The sequence below is a fragment of the Pieris brassicae genome, chromosome 2 (assembly GCF_905147105.1).
Source record: "Pieris brassicae chromosome 2, ilPieBrab1.1, whole genome shotgun sequence".
In the NCBI taxonomy this organism is placed as follows: Eukaryota; Metazoa; Arthropoda; class Insecta; order Lepidoptera; family Pieridae; genus Pieris; species Pieris brassicae.
In genome coordinates, this window is record NC_059666.1 from 3986728 (window position 1) to 4012985 (window position 26258).

Consider the following 26258-nt stretch of genomic DNA (forward strand, 5'->3'; position numbering starts at 1 on the left):
ATTCAGACAGTTTAGATTAGTTTCGTTTGGCCGGCAACGCATTTGCGAGCCTTCTGGCAATGTGAGTGTCCATGGGTGGCGGTATCACTTAAAGTCTCTTACAAGTCTTACCATTACCCAGACGCAGAGGCCTGCCGCAGACAGGGGAGAATGGAGGAAGTTGTGCGGCGTCACTAACACGACATACAGAAGTAGAGCCACGGATTTTTATATAATACGAATTTAGTTTTTAGAAATGAAATATATCTGCCATACATACAGTTTATTAAGTATTTAATAACATTTAAAGAAAACCCATAATTGTTAATTTATTGACAAATACGCAACAGACGTACTCAAATTACTCAAAGACCTAGTAAGGAATGATTCACGAAAAACCCATACGATTGAAACACTGCCCGAAAGACATGCATTGGCCAATATAATGTACCGCGCATCTTAATAAAACTATCGAGCATGAAATTATACTTTATTCCAACGAAATAGGTGTCAGTTTCTCATGATCGCCTCGTCTCGACTTACGTTGTTAGGTCAACTTTCTACTTAGAGAAGGTATAAGCCGGATCTCCATTCACGAAGACTATAGTAAGATTGCATAGTTGTGATAGTTTGTCCTTATACATAGTTCTTAAAGTAGTTAAACTGTATATGTAGTACACGTTGTGACGTCAACGACAGTACCTTATAACTCTCAGTAGCTATAGCATTTCCGACTTCAACATAGAGCTTGTGTATCGATGTAGTTATTTTAATAACAGCCGATGTCTTGCGTCGACGGTACAAAGATTTTCTATTGATGTAGGGATGGCTGTCGCTATTTATGCACAAACTTACAGATGGCTTCTACTGCTAAGGCCGTGGTTGAATGCAATTCCTTAGAGGCTCAGTCTATGAGTTCGACACTCCAAAGACGTAGAAAACCTACAACGACAAACCCTTCAACTTACCAAACCTATTTACGAGGAACTCTTTTTTTTCACTTTATAAAAGAAGCTCAACGACTATGCTGCAGAGGAAACTAGCAGTAAATTAAAATAAGAAAAATAATTATTAAACAAGACGGTACGGTCTTGTGTAATAATTATTCAATGTATGTTTTGTCACGTTTTTTTTATTTTATAAATATTATATACGACGAGATTAATAAGGACAAATTATTTTATAGATATCTTGAGGTGTATAGATCGTTCTTAGTAGCAATCGAGTCCAACTATTGTAAAGTATCAAAATCATTGAATGTAGCTATAATCAAGCTTAACTAACTTTGTTATAAAATGCATTAAATAGAATCTATAATCATCTAACGATACAAGAGGGATATGGTTATTTATTTTCAATATATTTTAAAAAGGAAACTGTAAGAGTGATTTTTAATATCTTCTTGTTTCTTCCCTCCAACTTTGATTTTGTTCCCTTTCAAACTCAAAATAAATTTATCCATAGAACGTCAGAAAAGTTAAATTAATTATAATTTTACATTTACTTCCAGTTCGCAAGTCAAGGCTGTGGAGCGGGAAAGAAGAACTGGCGAGAAACTCTTCCCCCCCACTTTTTAATCGCTAAGTTTTGAGTCATACAAATTGTTTGAACTGGAGCAAATCAATTCCAAGGATTAGGATCATTTAAATATTCGTCAAATTAATAAAAACGCTTTATTTATTAATTTAGGTTTAACGAGAGCTTTGAATTTATTTAGTGATAATTTTCTAATTTCGCTTGGGAGTTTGTTGTAAAAGCCAATACAATTTCTTTGCATTCTTGGGCCAGGTTGAACTGCATAGACGCTAATTAAATATGTACTAAAGTTAGCGCCTGGTAGAAAGTACTAGTGACCACAAGCTGGTGTTTTTCTCGCTCAACGATATACTTTACAAACTTTTAAATATGTTTTAGTTTTTTATTTATCCAATTTTTTTTAAGTTTAGATTATTTTAAAACTCGAAACAACAACAGTAAATATATACGAGACGTATGTAGATGTTTCCAATGTTAAGGAAATAAATTTTTTGGTGTTTGTTCTTTGTATCATATATACCTGATAATTTCTTATAATTATCTTGATTTATAAAGAGAGAACAAGTTGTATGAGAAAAGTATATTTCTTAAGTGTTGATATATAGTTTTAACAATATACAATTAGTCTATAAATATAAAAAGTTCACATCCATACAATAAATAACATGCATAACATCTTAATATTAATTTATCAATAAATAAATTTATTTACACATTATTATTTACATATAACTAAATGTTTGACCTTGATGCCAACCATTATGTATCAAAGCGTCACTCGCCTCTCTGTGAGCTCGGCTGTCGAAATTATTGAAGTGTGCTCGACCCTCGAGCACTCTTGTTTTTTATTCTAACAGTACCATTCTTTCTATGGATTATTATTTTATAGTAATTTTGAAATAACATTAGTTAATCATATATATATGAACACTTCATCGAAAAGAATAAGTATGTGCCACAGTTTTGGTGGTGGTATTGTAAAATTATTATAAATAATAATAGAATAATGATGTTTAATGTTGATTTAGCAGATTCTTGAATTACAAATTTATTTAATGTCGTAATTGTTCTTATAGTCAAAGAACATGTTTATTTGAATCTGTAACCTAGTCTGACAATTCACTATTTTCAAATTTAATATTACGTATAACTTTCTCTAGACATAGTTTAGGAAGAAGATACAACTATGTAGTAATGATCTTCGAACTTGCATAGATGAAAAATTAAGTCTTGGTTAATTATGTTTGGTTCTAATAGAGCATTGCTCTGCTGTCTTTGCTTATATGTCTGTCAGTTTCCTAAATTCAGCTGCCTAGCGGTAACAAGTTTGTTAATATCGTGGTAGGCAGCGATCATAGTGTGAGTGGGAGTGGAGACTGTGCACCCAGTGCTAAATTGCAGGCAGTCGGTGCCCTCTTGACCCCTCCGCGCTGACCTCATGTATCTGAAGAAACGGAGAATTTCTGGATTGTCCGATACAGGGCGTCGGAGCTCGTTTAGTTCCCTGTAACAAAATTGATATTAGTAAAAAATTGGTTTAATGACATTTGAGTTGTTGCCAGTGTATGCTGAACACTGTTTTTATAAGCGAGCACAGAATAAAACATTTGTAGTCAAGTTCTACATGTAAATTCTAAATATATACCTATAATCACATCGCTGCAGTTTTCATTTTAAACTTGGTTTGATCTAAATTTTAGAACCTATTTGCTCAATAATTAGTCTTTGATTTATCATTTTTCTCATGATTGAGAAAGTAGCGACACGTACAATCCCTTCGATAACTTCATAATGTAAACGCGATAACGAAGTTATTCCCACCTAGTGGTCGGGTCGGGTCGGGAATAAGGGTATATACCATTTCTCATCCATAATTACTGGGGCCTTAGGTTAAACCACTGAATGGTTGACAGTTCGAGGAGGCTCCCTTTAGGTCGGACGAGGAGTAGCTTCCTTCCTCCACAGCTAGACAAATTAGAGTTTATAATAATACAGTATATTTGTACCTGCTGAGTTGAGCGGAGACCAAATTGCTGTAGGGCGCATATTTCGCCGGATTAGCATACATCAGGCAGATCAGCTGCTCACGACACGCTTCCAACTTGACGTCACTCAAAGTCTGTCCTTGGGCGTCTGTTGATGTCTCGCTCGGGGCTAGACCTGAAAATGATTTCCGTACGTTAATTATTAACTCGCTAACATTTACAAAATATTAATAGCATCAGAGACAGTTAAAGTTAAATTATTATTATAGAGTCATAAGTAGAGTATAAACAAATCTCCAATTTATAAAAATTAATATAATTATGTACATAAGTATCAATTGGAATTGCGTCATTGTTGGGATCTTTCTTGCTTTTAAATAATTTTATAAATCTTAAGTGCTGCCCATAACATTTGCTATTCATTGATTGGTAAACTTGCTTACACAGTGCGAAGTCATTCACATCGCTCTCTTATGTCAAATTATTAGGTAAACATTCCTTAGGTGTTCTGATGCACCCTGCTACATCCCAGGCTGACATTGGTTATTATTTATATATACCAGAAGAGTTATAACTTTTCCATAGCAATTATTAGCATATTTCCTTCCGGTCTGTGATAGCGTTAATGAAAAAATAAAGGACTTTAAACATTTTGCATATGAATTGCAAACAGTTGTAAGACAAAATATATTATATATATGACATCAATGACTTTGTATGTGTTGTTGAGATTATACCTACAGTACTAAATAATCAATTTTTATATAGACGGTTAAGAGGTGGTGTAGACACGCTAGTTTTACTGAAGATAATAAAACCAAACTTAGAAAATTGGTATCTAAATACTAATCAATAATAAAGAGAAAAATAATATTGATAAGCCTACGAGGGCTATATTTGAACAAGATTCAATTCCAATTTTCCAAATGTAATGCTTTTCCGTAAAAATATTACTAAAATCTCCATTCAACAAAGTAAAACATCAATTCCTTTACTACTCTTAAATACAGTTTCGAAGTACTAAGACGTCTGATTGATCATAATCCCATTATAGTTTGTAACGAGTTGGGAAGTTTTACCGAGACTCGCAAAGATGCCGTCCAGTCTCGACAGGAGGGGTGAGTAGAACGGGTCATAATTACTCAGGATCATCGATGACGCTGGAATCTTCTGGAAATTCTGAAAGAATGGTTTATGTAGGGCATTATCGTGGACCACGATTTATGTTAGTGCACGAAAGATTGTACCGGTGTCCCCAGAGCTGGTGATTTCCTCGCTCAACGAATAATTATCGCAATTCGCAATACAGCGAGGAAGTACTGCCAGCGTTAAAAGTACACTACCACAGGGACCAAACTTTTTAAATTTGTTTTAAATTTTTAATTATTTTTACTATTACTATATATTTTAAGAAAATTGTAAATAATATATTTGATTGTTTTTTCGGATTTTTTAAAATAAATATATCAAATTATGTAAAATTATTTATATTCGTAAAAGAAGATTTATTTGTATATAAAAATCATTAATGCGGTTTTTTTTTAATCTCCAGTGAAACGTACTTTTAAATATGTTAAGAAAAAGTTATACTTATAGCTTTAACGGGTTTAACTGTCATTATTTTTTACTTCGACTTCATTTAACGCTAAAAGCGTTAAATCATTAAGTTTTCACAAGAATTGACCTGTCTCTTTTCATAATGAAAGCGTGAATACACTTTGACCGAAAGAGACAAAAGAGCTATAACTCACGTTGATGTATTCAACATTTGTTCTGAAATATTTCAGTGTAACTATTTTATGAATGCAAACATTTTATTATGTTAATTGAATTCTAGTCATAACGAACCCTTGTTAATGTCAATTATTCTAAATAAGACAATTCAATGTCACGCTCTCATAATTTTTAGGTCGTGTTTTCAAATAAATTAAAAGTAATTATAAATTTAGTGTAAGTAATGTTGCCGTCGCTGAGGCAGCCTTCTTGATAAATATGAAACATTAATTTAACCTTAATTGTAAATTAGGTTGTTGAGAGACTCCATAACAAAATTCAATACCCAATTAGGTATTGATTTAGGAATTTATATATTTTAGCTTCCGGTTGGTATGAACTTGTTAAACGTAAACAACTTCAAGTCCCTAATATTAAAATATTTACCTTATAGTTGTTAGTCATTTGGTTCTTGTAGTAGCTGTTCTTGGATGGCAGATACGAGACTTTCTGGCCCCCTGGTCCAAACCTGAATACAAAGAATTTACATAATTCACATTGTACTTTGGGAAAGCTCATGCACCTATTTGAACTAAGAACTAACAATTCTCAAACCGTTCATTTCGAAAATATTTTGTTAATTTTCGATAATTCCGTTTTTGAAAAACTTGGTGGGTAGGTTAAGACATATTTAGCAAGTCTACCCTCCTTTTTATGTGATGCATTGGTTACCATATTTTATTATTGACAGAAAAGTTAGTAAATATGACGTCTTTAACTCCTTTCCTCCTTCCTTACCTCCTTTAAAAAGTTAATATAATATATTTGTTTTTAATACAAATTATAATCAATGAAATCTTTAATGATATAATTATATTCAACATTTGTGCAATCTTTTTTGCACATCGCAAAATCATATGACAAATAGTCAAAGAGACCAATATTTGTAGATAAAGTCAAGTAGACTTTTAAGATTTCTTAAACTAAATTTTTTTGATAGTGAAAATATGTATATCAATCATTATCAATGTATTAACAAATATATTCTATATTTATTAACCTTAACTTTATCTTAGTTTTCCTCTACAAATTGCTAGAAAAGGCCACGTTGCAATAGAGTATCTACTAAGTCTTACTGAATTGTATAATTCATTGTACCTAAAGATTATAGCCGAATCCTCCAACCGAAAGCTCCAACAAAACTCGAATAGAGCGGGAATCAAACTGATATTTCTATTCTTATCAGTGACCGGCATTTTCTCTATTGAAATCCTTGATTTCGACATTATATTTTAAAACGAAAATTTATTTACATTTAACAGTTCCCTTTATAATCAAACGACCCTGACTGAGAAAATCGAATAAGTTTTAGTTCCATTTTATGTAACGTTTCGGTTTTAAGTAATTACTGTTATAAGATGGGGATGACATGATTGATATTTTTTGAATGAATGAATTGCGTGTTTGTATGACAGAATGAATCCTACATAATTCTATATTGAAAACAAGTATCTAAGTTTCTATAGTGAAAATAAGCGTAGTGTAATATTTTATCTAAACTAGCTGTTTTTATACATTAATGGTTTAAATGTCTTGGTTTAACGTTCAAGTAGCGCTCACTTGGCACTTTTCGTACTTCCTTAGTGTTTGATCAATTATTCACGTTGTCTGGATTAGATCGCTTTTTAGTAGATAAAATACCACTTCCCTACGTCGTAATTAAATCTGTTTTTCAATATTAGATGAGCGATAAATTATCGAATCGATGTTTGAATAAGCGTTTACTTTGAAACAGTATCGAATATCATCGAACAACTTATACATAAACTTAGCGAAAGTATGAAAAATAACTTATGCAGCGTCTATTTCGATATGTTTAAATATAACCCAGGCGAGGAGGTTTTAAATTATAATACAGAAAATATATGCAGATACAAGATTAATGCTGTGTATCTATGGGAAATGTATGTAATAAATCTCTGAGAACACATATATATATATATATATACACATATATATATATATATATATATATATATATATATATATATATATATATATATGTGAATGACTTTGACATGATCAGTCGCTGTTCGTGTTATGACTTGGAATTGACGGATTAAGAGGCAAAATAATATTTCCTAACCTATCCTTGTAATTTCAAATACTAATACGAATTTTTATGAAGTTCATAATTATATCTAAAGAGCAGCTAAATTATCTACTTTCTTATGTAATCAACAAATTACTTTTCTTACCCCCTCCGAGGCTAAATATATATACCATGTAATTCTGATTTATATTCCCAGGGAAGTAATAATTATTTTGCGTCATAAGGCTCAAAAGACTGATAACAAATAAAATTATTACACAGACGTTATAATCCATTTCCATAGCATAACTTCTGCAATAAGAAACGATAGATTGAAATGAGAATTTTTGTTGAATTGACCGCAAATGAAGGCCTCTATCGGCAGGATATCAATAAAATTTGAATGTAAGCGAAAATCTGTGCAATTAAGTGAAATGGACTCCGAAATTAAGTCGCGTGACGAAGCTATTTAGACTGTAAATTAGATTTTATATTCGCTGTGGGACAAAAATAAACGCTTTCTTTGTGTTTGTTTATCAAAGAAATCGATGACAAACATATGAATGATAATATACATAAAACAGTAGTTTTAAATATAGCAAATAAAAATCCAAAATAAATGTTGATATTTAGAGTAGAAATAGATAAATATTATCTCAATTATATAAAGATAATTGAAAATGCCGAGGCGGTTTGCGTGATTCGGTGACACTATAAAATTGTACTTCTACATATTATATAGTGATTATATTTATTTATTATGTACAAGGAGGACAATACGTGGCTTTATCGCTTTAACCGATCTCTTCTAGGCAACCACAGCATTATACTAACGAACTCAATTCAATCCGTGGAGTTGTTTAAATTGGCGTGTAATTGACAGGTAGCGAATTTACAGATATCTCGTAAGATATACCAACGGTTTACGTTAATCTGTGCTTTTGGAAAGCTTGTTTAGTCCAATTTCCTTTCAATCAGTGTTTGAAGTGAGCCGAAATTTGCTATATTTGTCACTTAATGAATTTAAAGCGATTCGAGATGAATCATTATGAAAATGAGCTTGTATAAATCAGATTGGTTCTGACTCTAATAGTTACCAGAATTGAATGGCTATTTCTTTAATTTGGGAATTAATAATTATGGTGAGACGCGAAACAAATGACATACATGTTTTGTTATTTCAAGTGTCCTATATATAATAGATGTAGATAACTATGTATAATATGAAATAAGCTTGTTTTCTCCAGCTCCTGACTCCTCCTGAATATACAACCTAAGAATTGTCTGCGGTGCAACGGATGAATCTATGACGTATATCCTAAAGTTAATTATATTTGTATAAGCATAATATTTGTGCACGCCGTCCGCCCCTATTATCAGGGCATTACATTCGTTGTTATTGTTTGTTTTTTTCTTGTGGCTTTGTTGGCGCTGATATAAATAAATAAATTGTTAAACGTAAGCATGTCATACACGATTGTCATTGAATTAAATATGCTGTTGTTGTGCATAGCGTACGTACAAATCGTACGGTAAAGAGAGGGGGGGGGGGGCTCAAGTATCCCGGAGAATAGATTTATCGCGTCATACTTTTCTCATCCTCTGTACTTACAACAAGCAAAAGTTCGGTGGGACAGAACTGGGTTCGAACCCACGATTCCGTGGTTAGTCGCAGTATATTAGTATGTATAATATTTACCTAGACATATCATCAGTGTTATCATTGGGGTCAGTTTCGCCATTATAGTCCTGTAACGCGAATTGACCTGCATTGTTTGTCTCGTATCCCATGAATGCTTCTTTGTTATCATAGCTAGGATCTTCGTTGTTCGCTGGTGGGTAGCTAGCCTGGCTTGACGTGGCTGATAGTGTGGATATACCTGAAAATAATAGATTAATAATTTAATAGAATGTTTAAGAATTACGGTTTTCGTTATTATGTGTCAAAGCTTTATGGTTGAGATTTAGTGTTAAGTAAGGCTTCGTTATGACGTCACTTAGTTGTGACTAATTCTCTGAGGTCCGATTTATATTTCGTATCTTACGTCAGACTTCCATGAGCGCTATCAAATATGCCAAACTTTATACAGAAAAAATGGTTTGACAGCTAAAACCTTTAACACTGTAATAACGTACGTAATCAAGATTAAAAGTAAAAAAAGTTATTTTCCTTTCTCTCCGTTCTCTGAGGTGAAACGTATTTATTTAAATGCAATAATTAACTGCTTTAAGATACGAGGAGCAAAACCGTCATGTTGCAGGTTGAAAAACAGAAAAAAACCTTGGCGATCTTAAAGAGCAACGGAATGCTATTGCCAGTTCTTTTTGTCCGTTCTACGCGCTTGATTTAAGTGCTGGCAGTATATGTTAATTTAGAAGTAAATTCATTTTATTTCACATTCATAAGTGTACATTATGTTACCTACACGATCAACACAATTTAGGATAATGGGATACCGCCTCCTTCGTACATGATTTAAAGTGGTATATTCTCAAGGGAACACATTTGTAATTAATTCCTGAATTACTAAGGTTGGTAATTATTAAGATTTGATAAATAATTTTGCAAATATGAATAGCTTCATGCATATAGGGAACTCTTATTGAAATAATGTGTTTTTATTCAGGTCCATACAATTTTATTGTATAAAAATGTATGTCAGAAAATATTTTTTTGTTCCTTTGATTGAATAGTTAATTGGTAAATTGCAACGTTATAACATAAAATTGTTAATAACCGATACTAAGTGAATATTTTTTAAAGTCAAATTACATAACACGAGTATAAACCGAAATATTTTAGATTTATTTTATAACATAATCTTTGCGGAACGTACACCCTTATGGGTAACTTATATTTGTTAAGTGCAAACTTACCTTTCCCGAGAATTTTGCCAAAACTTCCCAAAATACTGGGTAAAAACATCGCCAAGAGGATACTCTTGAATACTTGCATCCCAATCAGCAAGGGAAGGAAGAACTTCTTAAGGCCGAACGCTGGAACATTTTAACAACATAGGTAATTATACAGTTCCTTACAATTAATTTCAATAGATCAAAGTTAACCTATTGATTGTTATATAATAAAGTTTACCGTGATTTAAGTTAGAATGTACAGCTACAGATAACTTTATTTTCGTAATCAATTCCACAAGATTATGAGGAAAATATAGTGGTAGTGGAACTACAGATAATAATATAAGTGTTGCTGGTTGTATAAAAAATGAAAAATATTAGGATAATAACAAGAATATTGCTTAGGTTATATGGACGGCTGTTATTTAAAAAAAAAGATTCTCCAACGGGCATAGAAATAAAAATAACAATAATAATTTTATACGTTTAACAGGCAAACACAACACGTAGTGTATTATAGTTTTATAAGTATTACTAACAGAATACTTAAAAATTATAATAATGTATAATTTAGGCGAGAAATATAAACGATCACTTGTTAAAATATATTGGAGTACTGCGAACCTGTAAGAGGGCTAAAGGGTAAAATATAGTTTGAATATTTTTCACGATTAAGGATTAACAATGTTGAACCGAAAAATATCTTGTACATTCATTTATTGAAATATGTAACATTTATTATTATAACGACGCTATAACAAGATCAGTCGACCCTTTGCCATTTTCATGTATATGTTAATAATATTATATTGTGCCTCTTTGTGTCTATTACTGTGTATAACGATAGTTACGGAAGTCTATTAACGATAAACCAATTATTATGATAGCTGACATATTTCTAAGAAAGTTCAAAGTTCGTATTGTACACTATGTTCTTTTGTTTTATTTACACAGACATCAACAACAAACACCCAGAAGATCCAAAGCACCATCCAAAATGATAACACGTTCAGTCAACGAAACAAAGTCTTTAGTATTTAGATTTAAATTAAAATGTATAATTTTGTGAATTTTGGTCAAATTATTAATTTAATACACAAGTTATGGTCGCAACCAAGTAAGGTTGACAAGGGATTGAATATTCAGACTGATTTTCGAATGTAACTTTGAATTGTATGCATTATAACATATTTCTTGCACCAATTATAAGATATTATAACCATTGATAAATGGGGATTACTGATACAGTAAAAAAATATGCTATTTGTATTATTGTTAAAACTCAAATTAAATCTTATCAAATTTTCTCACCATATATGATTATTTATGAGAAATTATTCAAATAAAAAGCACCGTTACACCTTTGTAGATATGGGCCTCAGATTTCTCTATCTGCTTCGTGAACATTTGTTTTCTTTAAAAGGCAAGTAGGTCGTCGGCAACTATTTGGATCTTCCAAATGCCGTTTTCCTCACGTGTTAAACGCGCTCATCGAAGCCCATTGGTGCTCAATGGGGAATTTAAGTGCTCAGGGATGAGAGACGTACGCCTAAGCCACTAGGCCAACACTTCTCTGTTCGAAAAAGAGAAATACCTGTCCCATAATGACTCAACGTTTATATTTTAATAAAAATACTCACATCTAAATCCAATAACTCTCGCTGCTTTTGGCAAGTTAATAGACAGAATATGCGTGTCTACAAAGTTTTTAATTTTCTTGAACAATCTGTATTCGTAAGTGTACGAACTAAATAGCGCCCTCCCGTCATTATCTTCTTTACTTTGAGCCGCCTTCACACTCACAGATTTAATTTCGAATCCTTCAAATATTTCGTACTTGTCTTTTTTTAACGCTTCGTCTATTGCGTTCTCTAATACGTGACTCAAATCTCTCTCAGTATTATTAACAAATACATATTTCTCACAAAATTCACTAACTGTATCTATTATATTACCAACAATACTGTCATTGTTTGATCTATTTACATCTTGACTATTTAGACAGCTATGGCAGGGTACATTATCTAAAGTATTGGTATTATCATTTCTAAGGTCAATGCAGTTGGTTTGTGAAAAGTACATCACAAAGATAATTATCGTCCTCTTTATGATTCGTTTTTGTGTGCAAATCCGTTGATTTTCCATATTGTCTTCTAAACTTCATCACCGGATGATTTTCCGTAATTTATAGTGAAAATCTGCAACAAAGAGGAAGAGTATTAAATTTCCTAAAGAAAATTATGAATGGAGATATAGTTGCTTCTCACTATTGTTATGTTGATTGAGAAAATGTCCGTTTCGCACTCTGTTGTGAGTGTAGCAATGTTATGTTTTACATGTTATATTTAATTTTCACATGTTATAAATGAGACGGTAAATAAATCTTAAATATGCACATAATACCCATGTAATTCAGTTTATCAAGCATCGCTTTAATTTACAAAAAAAGTTATTTAAAAGCTATTTGATTACACTTCCTATATTTATATACATGTAAAACGCGAGTAAAAGAAACTCACCATCATTTCAATCAAAAGTATGGGTATAATGATTTGGGATTTGATTTTGATGAAGTGACCCACACCTTTTGGGCTTTTGTGAGTAAGTGATCTATTTTAGTAAACAGACAGTTCGTTAACGTGTAATTCAGGATGCACGATTTCTAACTTGGCAAGTGAACCAAAGACCCTTGATAGTCGAAGTTCTCGGTCTGACTGACCGCGTCTCAAACTATCCCTTGAGTTGAAAATGGCGTAATAGGAGTTTATGTCAAAGGCGGCATGTTCCTATTGATAAGCGTTATTTGTTGTTCGTACAGTAAATAAATATTTTTTTCTTTAATAATTGATTACATGCACGATTGGATGACGATTTTAAAGTTAGGCGGTGTATCGGTAATTAAATAAAATGTATATTATTGTTTGTATTATATACTACATATTACTGTAATATACATATTATATGTAAGTTTGTATTTTGATGATCAAAGATCATAGGTTGAATGGAATATCAATTAAAATTTAACCGTGACGATTCAATTTTTTTAAATCATTTGTTCGAAGTAACTTTAAATTTAATCTATAAATGCATAATAATCCCTTATTCAGAAAATGCCATAATACATCTCTCTGGACGTATCTTACGACGACTTATCCGTAAATCACATTTGCTGGTTTTGCGATTTCTGCAATCTGCTTACTCCTAAAGTTGAGATAAATTGAGACCGTATCCTTACGTACTGTCTGTTTGAAAGTGATAATACAAAATCTATTTTAAAGTTTTCACCAATGTTATTTATTGTGGTATTGACTGATTTAACGATTATGGGTAAAAAATCTTGCTAAAATATTACATAACAGCCAGGCAGGCGAATCGTTTATTAAATTGTATTAATTCGAACGAACTAAAAACAAACATCCGTGGAAAGTACCATGGGACTCGTTCAAATCGACGCATTTATTTGTTTTTTTTTATGCCCCACATAACTTTGACCGGGGCAATCTTATTATATTCCTATATTTAATCAAATGTTTTTGCAAGTGTAAATAGCAATTCTATATCCGTATCTCCGTCGACTAGACATCTAGACAATGTCTACGATGTACCTTGACTTTGTTTCCAGTCGAGGTACTCTCGAGTCTTGAGGGCTTGGATATTAAATGATATATCCGTGTAGTGGAGGCGAACTGGATTTTTTATTCGATATTTTAATTAGCTACAGCTATATAGCCTTCATACTATGTGAAATAACATAAGTCTTGTGTTTTGGAATAAATAATAAATTAAAAGAAGAAAGAAAAAATGCCAAACCTTAATCCTAAGTTCGATACTCGTTTGCCGTTGGCCCCAAAAAACATAACATAAGTCACTCCCTAAAATTATTCGCTGTTCAAATTTAATATAAATGTACGCATAAAAATAATATCAAGTTTTTGTTAAATTGGCTCAAGAAATTGAATTTGATTTTCACATGCGAGCTTTTATTAACTCCGTTTATATTACTTACTCCGTTATAGTATTACGAGTATTAGAGTCCCATAAAAAACCGTGATAATAATATGTTTTAAGTAACAAGTGTTTTCACGCACTCGTTAATCAGCTTTCCGAGCACACATTAAAAGAGAATATTTCTAGTGCAGGCTTTGGCCTGAATACTTTCCGCTGAAAAGAAGATAACCACTTTCAGACACAACATCAGCTAGGACCATTAATCACAGCTATTTAATTGACACTTTTTGTATTTAAACGCGCAATTAGTTTATTATTACATAGTTTGTTGTCCAAGCTCTTAACCAATCGTGGTGATGAGAATTTAATTATATACAATATCGCATCAACAGTTTTTTATAAGTGATGCAAAAATGTAATAACTTTCCTCTAAAACAATTTTTATAAAATGTGTACGTGTACTAGTGAACACGTAAGAAGTGAAACTTCTTTCTGACCTTATTTTTCGAAAAATGATCTTTATACACAAATAATACAATTATTTTGTTTTACCTTATTACTACTAAGATTATTACAGAATTTCATTAATTGTAATAGAATGATAAGTATCATTGTTATCGTTATTATATATTTTTGTTATTAATCGCTTCGAATGTCTTCGAATCAACCGTGGTAGGGAGAAGAAAAACGTGCGTAACATAAATGTGACGTGTAACCGAAAAATTGGACGGATTTTTTTCCAACGCCGATAAAGAAACATATTTCTATTCAGTTTTAGACGCACGTATATGGAAATATATATCTATAATACTATCTAACGAACACATTCTACTTCCGAAATCCCAAATAAACATAGGCTAAGGCTAAGTCATACTGCTATATTGTATTCATTTGTTTTTTTAAGTGAAAAATATATAATAAATTTGTATGCCCGTCTCCGCCCCTTTGTTTAGCCATTTGTCTATAGAAATAAGTACCACAAGTAAGTACCCATCACTAAATAAATCTACTATTTCATATTTTTAAATATTTCTTATAATATAATAATTATGGCCTGACTACAGGCCTGGTTACAAGGCCTCACAACAATAACATTTTGATACTACCTATTGAAAATAAACTTATAAATACCGATTAACATTAGATTCTAAAATGTATGCGATGCAACATAAATATCACAGATTTACATAGATACAAATATGCAGAAGCCTTTAGAAGCGCCTGAGGTAATATTTTTCAATTTTGCTCGCATAACAGTATGTATGCCGATACTTATAAAGATTTATGAAGCAACTTCTCAGACCTACCGTACCCCAGTGGTTTCCTGTTATAGATAAAGGGGAAATTTAAAACATGTATACATCCTCTGATATTTATATGCGGACCTCGTTTATGTTTGACACGAATCTTCAAGTAACCGGCCAACTTGACGATGTTGATCTCTTAAAACTAAATCAATTTAAAAGTTTCATTTGTCTCTTTCTATCAAATTGTGTTTACGATGTGACAGAATGAGACTAAGTACTTAGATAAAACAGTGCAATTAGATTTTTATGAATATGTTTTATGTGCAATATTGAACGGAAATATATATGATTATTTCATAGACATTTAAACAAGTATTTTTTAACTTTCTTTTCTGCAGGTATTTGCAATCAGCCCTAAGGCTATGAGCGAATCTGTTCTGTGGTGCTGTATTTTGTGACTAATTTATTTAAATGCAACTTACATTCAAAGTATGTAACCCGAAGGATTATATGTACAAGTTAATGTTCTCCTTTAAATTGAGAATTGAATTAAAAAAATAACATATCTGTACAAATATAGTATTTCTATTTCACAACCGATCGTGTGTTAAATATATCGTTAGGTATTCCGTATCTACCTATTTCCGTAATGGGAAACTTAAATAGGTAGTAAAAGTTTGCCCCGTTTAAGTCCAAGTACAACTTTAGATCCCTTTACATTGAAGTTATTTGTACAAGTTGGTTTAGTTTATTAGGTTAGAATTATTATACATAAATGCAAATTACAACAATTAATTAATGTTGTAAAAATATACTTATCTTTAAAATTATGAGTAATTATTTGTATGTTTGTAACGAAGTACCTTACCTTACAATATACTATTTAAAAATCTTATTTATCATAACATACTATATGATAGCTATTGGTATATTTCTCATGTTTTTTTAAACTGGATAGTGTTGGAGTCAATTGACAACAGTGGTAGTACAACTCAAGGGCCTAGGATTTATGTATCTATTTCGGTATTATTTTTATTAATAGACAAGTTATCATCCACACGCGCCGTCAACTTTAATGTATCTAAGGCATCGGTTCACGAAGTTTTTCTGAAACACCCGTCGTGCTAAATGCGCGCGTAGAAAGTTCATTGTTGCACAGCCGGGAATCGATCCTACGACCGCAGGGCAGAGAGTGGCATGATAGCCGGATACTGACCCTTTTCTCTTAAATACATTTTATGACGTTAAGTAATAACACACATATTTTCTTTGTAAAATCGTTCCAATAAACTATGTGTGTATCCTGAAAACTTGAGGTTAATAAAGGTGAAGTAGGGTCTACTTAAAGTATTCTACGCGAATACACAGGTACATTACTTGAAGACGATTTCAAGGAGCACTGGACACAATACTACGCTTATTGGAAAATTTTCCTTTATTTACTTCGAATTCATATATCAAATATCTTCACAATAAGTATGGTAACGGTTTTCTTGGAAATTCTTATCGTCCACTCAATCTTGATAAACTGGTAGGAAATTTAGAACCATTAAATTTTTTGACATTCATGTAAAAGCGGGCAAACAGGAGGCAAACATTGCTAGAAGGCTTACAAAAATGTGGACGACCTTTTAAGATTTTGTACGCTCTTTTCTTGAAGGACCCTAAGTCGAATTGGTTCGTTAATACTTCAGTAGGTGTCTAAAAATAAATGATAAATTTTAGAAACCCTAGAGTTGCAAGAAATCAGTTTATTTGCCGGCTATTTGTAAAAACGGGAACGAAGGTTATATGCGGTCCCTAGGGCAGAACATTTGTAGAATTTGTGGCTTCACAAAGACGTTGCGCATGCTTTAGTCGAAACAATTTAGATTTTCATGTTCTCAACAACGTCATTAAATTACGGTATATACATCATATACAAATTAATTGCAATTGTAGTATTTAATTATTGTAAATATTTAATATTGACACGTTTAACTTTTGCAAAAATTCATTTTTTTAAGAATACTCAAAAACTATTGCACTTTATTGCATTTATTTTTCGATTAATACAATCAGATAGAACATTCAAAAAAAAAGAAAAAAATCTTATCTTAAGAAACATGAATCACAATTAATGCCAGATATTAAAAAACAATAAAATTAGGACTAAGTTAAGAGTTATGTGACAATATTTTTTTTCTGTATTTAATGTACTATTTGACGAGTTTCATTTGTTCTAATCAATTTACATATGACAAACTTTTGTTTGAATATAAGGCTCGTTTATGAAGATCTCAATTAGCATCCTACGATTGCGTTGCACTGGTAAACCTTCTTCGAAAGGGTTACTGGAACTCCATCATATACCTAACTCACTAAAACGCGACGACGTCATCTTCTTGCCTGGAACAGATCGGGTGATAGCGGTAGTAGCACCTGTCCAGTTTCTCTATATATTTTTCTAAATATTCCGAAATATGTAATTAACAAGTTGAAGAACAAAGCAAGATGTTATTTAAAATTTTGGTAGAAAAGTTTACGAACATCTTATGATTTTAATACGCTTACTTTTGTTTAAGTTTGAACAATTTTTTCAAACTGATAGTATCCCAACCAACTTTCATTATCATTATAACCGATTACCAACCTTTTAAAAACATATTCCGTACATAAGATACAGTTTGTAACGTCATTAGGTTTTCCCTTTTAAATATATAAAAAGGGTCTCAAGTCTATACATATATTATCATAATTTAGCAGTTAAAATTACATAGAAGAGAAAGTATTATTCTAAATTTTTGGAATACGCTTTTTTTATATTTTAAGCTGAGAGGCGTAAAAAAATCTATGTCAAGTGAAAATAGAATTGATGTGATTTTCATTTTCTTAATACTAAGATTTTAATGACAATTTAATTAAATATTTTTTTAATTATAGGCTTCTGTGTCTTTTTAATATTAATCGATATTTTAGTATGTTTATTTCCGGCTGTTACCATTTTATAACCTGTAGATTTAATGATATATCGCTTAAGCTTATGACTAAAACATATATTTAACAGAGAAAGTTGTAACCAATAGGTCAGTAGGTAGCTCATAATTGCAACCATACATTTACATACAAATATACCATTTTCTAAATAAGTCACATTTTATCTACATAAATATACATTTTGTATATTAATGAACCTATTGTTAACGTTAATATGACATGACACGAAAAGTTATTACAAAAAAATTATTAAAAAAATATTTTCTAATCTGTGAAAAAAAAACTATCGATGTCTGTTGCACGCTTCTTTTTACAATGGTGTTGCGTCAGGGGGGAGAAGTAACAGTAAAGTAACAAACGTGAATACGTTTTTTTATAGTATATTTGTTCGTTGATAAACTTAAAATACACAAACTTCAAAACAACTACAAAAAACAAAACCGACGAATATTTAAATATATTTTTCCTTGGAATATATTTGGAACAAATAGTTATAGTTAATCTAGATTATAGTGCATGCATGGTGGTTAATGACGGGCACATGTAACTACAGCTTGCCGTTCATACACCGCGACAGGTCAAACACCACCTAAACAAATAACCCACATAAGCGTTTTCTAGAAAGTTTAGTTAGTAGTAGTACGCTTAGTATATTCAATAAAATTTAAATACTATAAATAGGCTTTTATTAAGATTTCTTATAAGTCGCATTAAATACGCAAAAATCTTGTTAATTAATATTACTTAGCCGAGAAAAACGGTTTTTTTTAATCATCAATTACACATTCACATGCACACACGCAAACGCAAACATAGCAACACGATACACATCTGTCTCTGTTTGTTTGCATTGAATAGGCTCTAAAACTAGGGGGCTGATTTGAAAAAAATCACATCACATCAATTAGAGCCCTTTTTTTATGAGGTGAAAATGCGCTTACGCTGGCCCAACGCCAAAGGTTTTGAGCTTGACGCGAAGACTGTGGGGCTGGGTCTAATTCAAATCCCTCTGGTATTCAGAGGGGTAGCTAGACCCCACCCACTAAAAACACCTCAGCCCTTCACACGTCCTTGAGATGGGCCCTCGGGGTTCACCAGGCATTATATCCAAGGGACCTTTAGAGCCCTACGTTATCCCTGAATATTTAGCTATAGAATATTTCAAAAAACTTCTGTACGGAATTACGATATGTGTAATCCACGGTGAAAAAGTCTAATAAAAATTTCTTAATCGCGTACGCTACGGAATCGGATTTGACAATAGAGTAAAGCGATGTACTTACTACAGTTTCATACAAGACATCGTCAACAAAAAAGTCCAAACAAAATTTATTTTAGCATTAATAAGTCTTTTACCGAAAAGAGCTAAATTTAGGCTTTAAAACATCCTGCTACGACCGAATTTATGAGAGTGAGACCGCAGAGCACAGCTAGCAACCAAAGAAGTTATGCAATATTAGACTCCTCTGTCACAAGTAATTTGTACTTACTTAAATCGGTTTTTATATCATTTAATATAAACAAATTTGAATATTTAAATTATGTATATGAAGTTTTAGGTTAGGAGGTCTAAAACGAAAAACGATCGCCGAAGTTCCGGAACGACACGAAAGAATGATGAACTTGGTATTTTGTATTTCCGATCCGAATAGTGCGTTTATCGTTTCGAAACCATAGATTTGAAGAACTTGACCATAGCTTTTACACACTGAAACGTCGGAAAAAATTAAATTTAAAATTATGTAAATATTTATAAGTTTATAATAATACAAATAGCTTAAATCCGGTTAAAAACTTGAAAAATGTTTATTAGAATGTTAATTAGTAAAAAGTTTTACGAAGACAAATACAAAAGGCACAACCGGATCTAAGAAATAAAATCATTCGCCTCGAAGAAGATATTAAAGATTCTAGCAGGCATTCTGGAAAACTTGAAGAAATTTAATTTAAAAAAAATGTTATATTTTTACGTACTATTTTATTAAAATAAAAAATAAAACCCATATGAATAGTCAGTAGTAGTGTAGTTGTATTATACACATAATACCAATTGCTACATGCTTACAGTCAATGCATACATTTGACAGGGATACTAATACTATAAATAAAATTCATTATGGGACGTCAAGGCAAAATACAAAATACCATCCGTATCACCTCGACGTCCGTCGTTCCACAACTGAGCGTTTTCTAAGGCAGTTTTTGCCGCGCACCACCACTATGTGGAACCAGCTGCCCACTGAAGTATTTCCAAACCAATTCGACTTAGGGTCCTTTAAGAAAAGAGCGTACCAATTCTTGAAAGGCCGGCAACGCACTTGCGAGCCTTCTGGCAATGTGAGTGTCCATGGGCGGCGGTATCGCTTCACATCAGGTGAGCCTCTTGCCCGTTTGCCTGCTATTACATATAAAAAAAAATATAAATAAAAACTAAAATATACAATACCAACCTATTGAAGATTACGCAATATCAATTAGAGACATGAATATAACACATAGCGTATAAGGCAGATCACACTAATTATAATATGTGACCCTAATTATCAAATAAAACATAACATCTTTCTCTTATAATATTTATTTCCTGTCTGTTTTGAGGACATTTTCAATAAACCCATAATGAATGGATAAAATATGGATGCACTATTAAATGCCTCAGTTGATTATTTGAGGTACTTTGACGCAGTTGGGTCTTGCGGAAGTTAGTTGTGCCTTAGGGCCATATTTAACCCCACTGCTCCCTGCTTATTACCTCTCACGTGAAATGAAAGGGCCGTAATAAATGTTATATATATAATAATAATATGACATACCTTGATAGTGGGATTAATCCCTTAGGTATTTTTAAGTAGGAGACAACATTTGACTTATCTTTTCACAGAGATTTTCATATGATAATATGCTTCAACTAAGTCGATGATTTAAAACGAATTTCCCATCGGGAATTTCCTCATTTATAAAGTATTGTTAAAGTCGTTCTTAGGCTTTTTTCAGATTTTCTTCGCGTAATATTTCCTCTTGTATTCAAAAATTTTAAAATCATATAGCAACATAAACAAATTAAAATAAAATGTATCTCAAACGAAATCTATGTCTGTCGTAAAAAGTAGGTTATTGTAACGATATCAATTATGTCATATAAGGAAAAGTAAACGTCAAATGAACTTGGGGATAAGGTAAACAAAAGACAAAATGTCTAATCGCGAATTTCCCATCGATCTTTCCGTAACACTCACGTAATAGAAAAATTATTGTATTGTATTTCGTAATAGAATAGATTCCAGTTCCTCTATACCTTTATATATAGTTTAAAAGACAGTGATTACCAGATTTATGATAATTATTACAAAACAGATGCAACACTACCGTCACATTACCCCTTTATGGCTAGAGTTATAAAACGACTTTATGCTAGCTTTGTCAACACACATTACCCTCTAATGAGGCAGGTGATATTATGTGAAAACTTCCGTCACTATGCAGTGTAATTATGTTACTTAATACTTTATATAAAATATATTTACAAGGATAATTTTACTCACTTGCGTCCTAACGTTGATGTCATGTAAAATTAAAACAAATTGTAAAGAAACGAAAGATATACTTTATGAACTACTTGCTGATTTGAAACCATAGTGATTGTAGATCCAAAATTTACAACAAAACACTAAACACCCACGCGGACCTTGTATTTTATAATATTCAATTTTCATTCATATAATAAAAGTTATTTGCAAGAATATGGTACAATATTATGGTGGAACAATGTAATCTTCGCATATTCTGCCACACATAATGGCGTGGATATTTGTAATTATATATAAAAATGTAATCATGCCATCATTGCCAATTCTTATCTAATTTTTTCACTACATCGTGACATTATTAAAATATATATGTTCAAATAATAAGTAATAGATATTTTTATCTAAACAATTTATTTTTTTATAATATATTATTTTTTTAAATTAATAATACTAATAAGAAGATTTATATGTATTTGTAATACTTTAATAATTAAATGTAATATATGTTTACAAATTTTTATCTACTTTAATCAGTTGAGCATTTTCGTTATTAGAGTGTTATAAGGATTTTTATTAATTGTTGTTAGTCTCGAATGTTTAAAGCAGATTACAAAATGATTCTGTTCGCGTGTATTTCTTTTCTCAGCTTCCCACAATTGCCCATTCAATCCCAACCAGGGATATTACCGTAAAATTTTATCGATACAAGGCTACAACTTTGCATTTGCCTAGGCTATTTTCGTTACAATACATTGGGATTTACCTAACATTTCTTAAATTTTAACTAAAATGAGTTAGAGGCTTTAAAGCACTTCATTCACCTACGTCTGCTTATGTCCCTCCATTTCGTTTTATTTATAAGATGGCTATGAACGACTTGTCACTGCTTGCCTCCATTATTATAATTTTTTAAGCTACTAGCTTAAAAAAAACTATAATATAGTATAGTTTTTAGTGTAATATAGTTTAAGAAAAACACTTTTTGAACGAATTGAAGCTATGTATTATTATTAAAAACTTATAATCATTTACATAATACTAAATTTTTAATTTTAGAATTATGTAAATAATTATAAGTTTTTAATAATAATACATAGCTTCAATCCGTTCAAAAAGTGTTTTTCTTAATGGATAAAAGCTATTTTAACAAAAGACAATATAATATAGTTTTATTTCTATATAATAAATATTTCCCCCTCGGCTAACGCGCAAGGCTTACCTGATGTTAATTGTCTCAATGCCATACTTTGTTAGCAACCTAATTTCGGGGGGGGGATAAGAATTTTATAAATACTAAGGTGGGTCCCGACTAAGACTTCGTAAGTATGTTCTTATCCCTGGTTGATTAATAAAGATAAATGGGAATTGTAGACGAATGGATAAACGTATTTGTTTAAGAAGACACAACGACAACCCTTTATACAAGACCCTTGGGTATTACGATTGAGAGCATTTAACAAATGTTAAGCTATGAATGTATTAGTTCTAAATTTAATTAAGCTAAAGTAATACTAAGTGGAACCGAACACAAGAATAGACCATGTTTGCCTTAATATACTATATGAGTAGTGTTATTGGTTACATTAAAGGCCTCAAGGGTTTCCGATCAATGGCACTAAAGGAGGAAGATAATAAATGTAAATTGTATATCGCAAGCTATTGATTGGAAATGGGATTTTTTATTGGACATATACTGAGATAGCCTAGTGGCTTCAGCGTGCGACTCTCATCCCTGAGGTCACAAGTTCGATCCTCGGCTGTGCACCAATGGACTTTATTTCTATGTGCGCATTTAACATTCGCTAACGGTGAAGAAAAACATCGTGAGGAAACCGGCTTGCCTTACACCCAAAAACACGACGGCGTGCGTCAGGCACAGAGGGCTGATCACCTACTTGCCCATTAGATTGACAAATGATCATGAAACAGATACAGAAATCTGAGGCCCAGAACCTAAAAAGGTTGTAGCGCCATTGATTTTTTTATATTAGTAAATTAAGTAAGGATTTACCAGAAATTTCACTAAACAATTTAGTTGATCGACTTCTGAATTATTGTATAATTAGAGACTTTCGTATTTTTATTTTATAGTATTTATTTAATTGGAATGCATTGTTTAGAAATCAATAATATACACAATATCATACCTAAAACTCACAAAGTGTGTGTGTCACATAAAATGGCACAAAAGACAGCAGGACATGATAATCGTTATGTTAGTATAATGCAAAAATTCTAAAATATCAAATTATGCACTCAAGCTTGTTGATAACAGTTGAAAAATCAAAAAACAAAAATAAATAAATTAAAAGATGTTATTAAATTATATATAAATATATTTTAAGGAGTGTATAATTAAGTTTGTTATGAAAGAGCTGGAAACCCTAACACAGGTATTTTTTTAAATAATAAGCTTCCCAAATCTTACACATGAAATGCATATGTACTTAAAATGAATAAACATATTTTTTTTAAATTATATATACTTATAAATGCATTTCAATTGAATCTGTATGAATAAAATTTTCTATATTGGATCACTAATTTACCACTGCGACAAATTAATACAATAAAACAGATTTCTTTTCGATGCGTGATCGTATAAATAAAAGAGAGTGTAACTACGATAACGAAACGATAATATCGTTTAATTATCTTAGTTTGAACGCAGAAAATATTGATATAACATTTAATTAATATTTTCCATTACCGTTTATATCTCTGAACTCCAAAACGTGCAATGAGATAGTGACGTGCACTAGCGATCGTGTTGGATTCAAAATGAAGTAAATATATTTAATTTTGATTAAGAGAATACGCTTAGGGGTCTATTTGATAATTAATATCTGTAATGTGTCCGCAAGCTACAGAACAACTATACCAAATTGGATTTCTGTGTATTAGCTGTAAATACAAGGTTTACATTATATTATATTAAGTACAAGAAACAGTTTCTTTAAATCTTACAATATTAAAAGCGAGAGTGATATTCAGAAATCTGGACAAGGTGTATTGACAAGGTAGTAAATAGTCAAGTTTGTTAATCATTTAGAAAGCTGTTACTAATAAACCTATCAATTTGGAGAAAATTAGTAGGAAAAGTAGTAGTATAATTATTAGTCAAGTTTCTTTTAAATGATGAATTTTATACTAATTGTTTGTACTAATTATGTAATTATTGTTAAAGGCACTGTCACACTCCGAAGAGATTCCAATAATTGGAACTCGCAAGGGAAGCATGGCCGTCCCAAGCTAGCTTGGCGACGTACAGTTACAGGTTAGGTAAAAACCGCCGGAAAGACTTGGAGCCAGTTGAAATACGAAACACCTTAAAAGGCTGGCAACGCACTCGCGAGCCCTCTGGCATTGAGAGTGTCCATGGGCGGCGGTATAACTTAACATCAGGTGAGCCTCCTGCCCGTTTGCCCCCTGTTCGTTAAAAAAAAACACCTCGCTCCCGGATGCTCTCTTATTCATCCAGGGGTCGTAAGTCAAAGGCACTAAAATAAGTTTATAAGTAATACCAAACAAACCATAATGGATCTTTGTTATCTTATAATACCCGCAGCTGAGTTTTATTATCGGACGTCAAAGCAAAATACAATCCGTATAACCTCGACGTCCGTCGTTTCACAACTGAGCGTTTTCTAAGGCAGTTTTTGCCGCGCACCACCACTATGTGGAGCCAGCTGCCCACTGAAGTATTTCCAAACCAATTCGACATAGGGTTCTTCAAGTAAAGAGCGTACCAATTCTTGAAAGGCTTTGCCGCACTTGCGAGCCTTGTGGCAATGTGAGTATCCATGGGCGGCGCTATCACTTAACATCAGGTGAGCCTCCTGCCCCGTTTGCCTCCTATTACATAAAAAGTGAATAAAATTATTTGATGTGAATGACTAAAGTAATTTAAAGATTATTATTAACAATATATAATATCTGAACGGTCCAAACTAGGAATGTTTACTTTATTTTCATAACATTATGGAAACGTGAAGGTAATACAATAAAGAAATGATTTTAAACTAATGCAACGCTTGTAATAGCAGTATTTTATAATTAATAATGTGTTCAATTTAAATGATTTTAAATTATAAATATTCAATTAGTAACTATTGAAAATACTCAAACGACAGAGTAACGAATATAAATGGGTTTGCTGACGGCATCAGTTGATATTTTTTTTTACACTTCGCATATGAAGAATAATTATCTTAAATACAACATAGTGCAGCGGGAGGTTATTAAGATAATAAACATTGAAGAATTGTGAAGGGCAAGCAAACATATTTAAACAGTAACGGTATATATTGACATGATTGATAAATATAGGTATATTAATATGACGATATATATTTTTGAAAAGCTTACATTTTTATAAGTAAATCTTTCGTCAAAAGGA

The 26258-nt window shown here is 31.8% G+C and overlaps 1 protein-coding gene across 2 annotated transcripts in view; it reads right to left on the minus strand.

The window, feature by feature from the left end:
* Positions 1 to 2177: 2177 nt before the first annotated feature.
* LOC123720164 overlaps positions 2178 to 26258 on the minus strand; it is a 32905-nt gene continuing 8824 nt past the window's right edge. The window contains exons 1-8 of one of the 2 annotated variants that reach the window (XM_045676681.1): positions 12681 to 12798; positions 11802 to 12359; positions 10183 to 10302; positions 9005 to 9185; positions 5661 to 5742; positions 4580 to 4679; positions 3522 to 3675; positions 2178 to 3019 (exon numbers count right to left, since the gene is read on the minus strand). In XM_045676681.1, the coding sequence (XP_045532637.1) occupies positions 2806 to 3019; positions 3522 to 3675; positions 4580 to 4679; positions 5661 to 5742; positions 9005 to 9185; positions 10183 to 10302; positions 11802 to 12306 (1356 nt within the window). In that variant the 5' untranslated portion in view covers positions 12307 to 12359; positions 12681 to 12798 and the 3' untranslated portion in view covers positions 2178 to 2805. Of the gene's footprint in view, positions 3020 to 3521; positions 3676 to 4579; positions 4680 to 5660; positions 5743 to 9004; positions 9186 to 10182; positions 10303 to 11801; positions 12360 to 12680; positions 12799 to 26258 lie in introns of those variants that run through there. The other variant, XM_045676682.1, reaches the window with a different exon arrangement.